Source organism: Penaeus monodon, chromosome 12 (genome assembly GCF_015228065.2).
Source record: "Penaeus monodon isolate SGIC_2016 chromosome 12, NSTDA_Pmon_1, whole genome shotgun sequence".
NCBI lineage: Eukaryota > Metazoa > Arthropoda > Malacostraca > Decapoda > Penaeidae > Penaeus > Penaeus monodon.
In genome coordinates this window covers 37,094,931-37,099,930 of record NC_051397.1, presented here as the reverse complement: position 1 = coordinate 37,099,930, position 5,000 = coordinate 37,094,931, and the positions used below count along the sequence as shown (strand labels likewise).

The 5,000-nt window shown below is 34.3% G+C and overlaps 1 protein-coding gene and 1 pseudogene across 1 annotated transcript in view; both read left to right on the top strand.

Annotated features, from left to right (window-relative positions):
* Nucleotides 1–3,396, top strand: part of LOC119579790 — a 3,733-nt pseudogene extending 337 nt beyond the window's left edge.
* A 1,376-nt stretch (nt 3,397–4,772) lies between these two features.
* LOC119579688 (bifunctional glutamate/proline--tRNA ligase-like) overlaps nt 4,773–5,000 on the top strand; it is a 2,350-nt gene continuing 2,122 nt past the window's right edge. Inside the window, exon 1 of the mRNA XM_037927598.1 lies at nt 4,773–4,777. Within this exon, the coding sequence (XP_037783526.1) occupies nt 4,773–4,777 (5 nt within the window). The remainder of the gene's footprint in view (nt 4,778–5,000) is intronic.

Genomic DNA, 5,000 nt, shown 5'->3' with positions numbered 1-5,000 from the left:
ATGACGGGGTTTTAGGATTCATTTGCATCTGATGCTTTTTATATAATCATATAAATATACCTAATATTTGAGAGTACTGGAATCCAATCTAGCACAAGACGTGACTAATCATAAAAGACATCAAATTAAACAATATGATTATAAATAACATTCCATTCTTATCATCATTATTTCCCATAAACATAATTATATTTACTATCATTATATGATCTTTATTAGGCATTATTTATTATACTTTATCATCATTGTATTGTACATATATTATCGACTTTACTATCATTCTATTTTATTCCCATAGATAGACCTATTCCTAACTATACCCCATCTAACCATAGGTGTTGCTGGTTGCCAATGTGGCGACCTACTGAGGGCTCACCATCCCCTCGTACAACCAAATGAATGCACTTGCTGAATACTACGAGGGCCAAGATTTCGTCATTCTTGGCTTCCCTTGCAACCAGTTCGGTCTGGTAAGAGGATGTTGTTCTCTGTGAGGGATATGGGTTTCTGGAAAATGGATATTTATTGCTGTTTTTGTCAGTGTGCTTGTGTTTTTTTTTTTTTTTTTTTTTTTTTTTTTTGTATGTGTGTGTCTCTATCTCTGTGTGTCTTTCTGTCTGTCTGTCTCTCTCCCTCTCTGTATATGATAGATGGATATATCTATCTATCTATGTAATGTAGATGGATAGAGGAAGGAGGAAGAGAGAACTTTCTCGATATCGCTCACTTTTGCCCATTTCATTTAGTTATTTTTCATACAAGCCCTTTATTCGTATGTAGTGTCCAAAAGTCAATTTCACCAAGGCAGAGTCATCGTTTGCATTAGTTTCTCTAACAACTTTGCTTATGTAAATGAAAAAAGAAAAAGAAAAAGAGAGAAAGAAAGAAAGAAAGGAAAAAAGAACAAGCATTATATGGGGGTAATACCTAATGAATAGTTAGTTGCTCGTTTGTTGTAATTTCGTCAGGCATTTCCAGCTGTGGATAACAAAGAATCATTATCTTCTCGGTCAGTCAGAATCTTAAGCTGGATGCTAAAACTCCACTGAACACAAAGAAATGAAAATATAATTTACTATACTAACTGTTTAGAAGAAGAGAAAAAAATTTGCGGTTTAAATCTTTGTGGATTTAGGCCACTTGAGGGTTTTTCACAAATTCTTTTATGATTTTATGCGTTCAAGGATTTGAAGTCTAATTTGTATTCCGGAAAGGAATTTATTAACCGTGAAATATAATGTAAATAACACAACGGCAAAGTTTGTTAGGAAGCTGCGAAACGGCACTAATGAAATTGAACAAGGGATATGTAGATAAATGACCATAGTGTAAAAGTTGACTCAGTATGTCCACTGAAGTTGTAATGAAATGCTTCCTGTTTTACTGGTTTTATGAATAGCTTATAAATGATGAAAAATAACAAGGGAGATCCGTTTTCAATAGTGATTTTTCGCTTTACATCTCTTTTTTTATATATTTTTTTAGATCTCGTCTCGTTTCAAAATCGTATTTTCAGAAGATGAAGAAACATGTCTAATTAACATTCCTTATGTGAATAGTATGAAAAGCTGCATGATTATTTAACCGAACAATTGCTTTTAGAGAAAGGGAGTGTAGTTACCGCACCAAACAAGAGTAAAAGTAATACAGTTCCATATTAATTCTCTAGTGATTTATGGAATATTTTTTTATTTGCTTTTGCCTCCACTTTGCGCTCCATTGTTTAATCATTTATTTTCTTGGTGTTGCGTGAGGTTTATGTGAAAACAAATACTGACGTCGTTTCTGCTGGAAAATTATGGGTGTGTTACTCCTGGAATCGAACAAGTGATTATATACTGGTAATGATTTATATGTCTTGGATATGCTTATCAGCCAATAAACGAAATTAAAGGAACATTAAACTAAAGTGTAGCTAAAAGTACTGCTTGTGGATGTTTGCGTTCGTGTCTTTTACCGGATCACTATTTGATATCTTTAATCCCTTGTCTCATCAATATCAGTTTTATTATTCCCGTTTATTATTGTTATTGTTAACTTTCCTGTTGTAATATGTCCATATATAAAATATATATATATATATATATATATATATATATATATATATATATATATAAAATATATTTTTTTTTTGTGTGTGTTGTGTGGGTGTGTGTGTGTGTGTGTCGTTGTGTGTTTTGTGTGTTGTGTGTGTGTGTGTGTGTGGGGGTGTGTGTGTGGTGTGTGTGTGTTTTCAGTACAAATGCTAGAATTCAGATCACAGGTTATACTTTCCTCATAGAAAATGGGTTTGTTATCTGCATAAAGTTACCATAGACTTGTATATTTTTTAAAATGATTCTACCTTATTTCTTTCTTTTCTTTTTCTGTCTGTTTCTTCCTTCTTTTCTTTCTTTTTTTTTGTTTAGGAGGTATGAGTGTTTTTTTTTAGCTATACCGTTCAGACCCAAGAAAAACTGAGAAAAATAATGACGTTTAAAGCAGTAGATTTCCATTAAAAAGCAACATAGATATATACCAGTTTTAAAGCACAAAAAATATATTGTGCTGATTGATTTGAGTGAATGAGACCGCGAATCGGATGAGTTGCCATTTTTTTTTTTTTTTTAGACTGGAGGCTACCAAGTTAAATACGTCACAAGTGCTCACGAAACTAAGACTATAAAGACAAATAGAATATCCTAAAAATCGACTCTATACTCATTTCAAAGTTCTCCCCTGATACCACTCCCACGTCCCGCCCTCAGCAAGAGCCCGGAGCCACGGCCGATGAGCTCCTAAACGGCGTCCGTTACGTCCGTCCGGGTGGCGGCTTCGAGCCCCGGATGACCATCTTCCAGAAGACGCAGGTCAACGGGGACAGCGAGGACCCAAACTACACGTTTTTGAAGGTGAGGCTGAATGAAGCTAAATTCAAAATTGAGGGACATGAAGCTGAATTAAACTGAGGGACTTTACAGGGATGGGATATTGTGCTATATTGGACTAAGCTTGTGTGCGATATTTTGCGTTAGAGTCCAATCTTAAGTTGGAGTATCCGTTACCCTGAAAGTAAAGTTGTGAATTGCTTTTAGAATTATATGAATGTTGATTTTATGGCGTGCTATTAACAGTTTCCTCTCACCCTTTCATAGAGCGGCTGTGAATACACAGACACGGACTTTTTCTTCGGGTCTGTACTACGAGCCTCTTCGGGGCGGGGATCTCCACTTGGAACTTCGAAAAATTCCTCATAACAGGAAGGAAAACCCGTCTACAGGTACCACCCGTCCGTCGTCGACCCGGAGGACCTGAAGGGGGACATCAACTCCCTCCTTAATGCTTAAAAAAGGACCTGTAAACTTGGCCTATAAGGGAAAGCCCTTGTCTCCTGATCCAGAAGCCACGCCTACGAGTGCCTTACGTATGACCGCATCGCCGTAAACCTTCGGGAGGGCGGTGTGTGGAGGGGGGCGAGGGGCGGGCGGCTCTTGTGCATTCTGCTCGCCCGTCTCTCTGTCCCTTGGGCACTGTGGGCGTGGCTATGGGCGTGGAGGCGTGGCTGAACATCTACCTCCGTGCCGATCAACGAAACTCAACTGATTTTGTTATAAATTGTTGTTACATGACTGGATTTTTTAATGCATACGTCGCAAAATAAAATGATATAAAAGGATAAAAAGTAAAATGAAACAAGGCGATGTGGAATGAAACGAAACGAAATGGAATAAAATAAAATAGAAAAAATGGGAAAAAAATAAAATGAAGATGAAATTATATGAATTTAAGCAAAATTAAAGATGAAATAAAACAAAATGAAACAATGAAAGGAAAAAAAAACAAATAAACAAAACTAGAGATATATAAAAAATAGAACAGAGTTAAAGAAAGGGGAAAGAATCTATAAAAAACTAACAATTCAGAACTTTCACAGTTTATCCGCTTGTTCCAGTGAGAAGGCTCCAAACTGACCCCGTCTTCGGCCTCGCAAAAATATCGGTTGTCTAGGATTTATTCGGCCCACTTTGTGCTTGTCAAGAGCGCTGGATTAACTAGTATTTTTTTATTGATTCTGTTATTCGATTTTCCTTCATGAACACCATCAGATTTTTTTCTGTTCCGTTTATGATCTACTTCCTTGAAAATTGATTCTGTCCTCTGATTTGTGCATTCATTTGTTTTTCTTATTGATTCTCTTATTCGATATTTATTATCAGTAGCTATAAGATTATTTCCCGTTCCATATTTTATCCTCTTTGCAAATTTTTTGATAACACCCCATTGAATTCTGATATCGATTCGTGTGTACTGAAGCTCAGTATCCATCGATCCAGTTTTCAAACATTTTAAAACATTTCTTCTTTTTTTTTAAATCAATTTTCAATGTTTATGATAATTTTTCATCACCTTTATAAAAAATACAATTAAATCATACGCCACTATAACGTGAACTGATATGCTGTCAACTGTGGCGATGCTGTCCCGTAGATTTATTTGCAATTGCCATAATTTTCATTACCCCATATATTCAGTGCCAGAGTACTTTTTGGGATTTAGAGTGAATGCCCATAAAGTTCTTAAACACTAACAGTGCACTGTTAGTATTACATATATGTGCAAGTACATATATATGTATATATATGTATATATATGCATACACACACACACTTATACATATATATTATATATATATTTTATATATTTATATATATATATATATATATATATATATATATATATATATAAGTTTATATGGTATGATAAAATATACATTTATTTTTTTTTTGCCAATAATGCGGTTTGTAATTCGTCATATCACATTTTTTTTTCTCGAATTATTAATACGATCAACGGCTGTTAATTGAGTATAATTAAAATGTAATGATTTTGGTGACTTCTTTTTTGTGTTTTATATGGTTTATCTATTCATATATTATTATGTATTTAAATCTATTCTTCTATTCTATTCTTATCTTTTTCATCATAAAATTGTTTTTGAATACGTTTGATAAGTTTCTTTT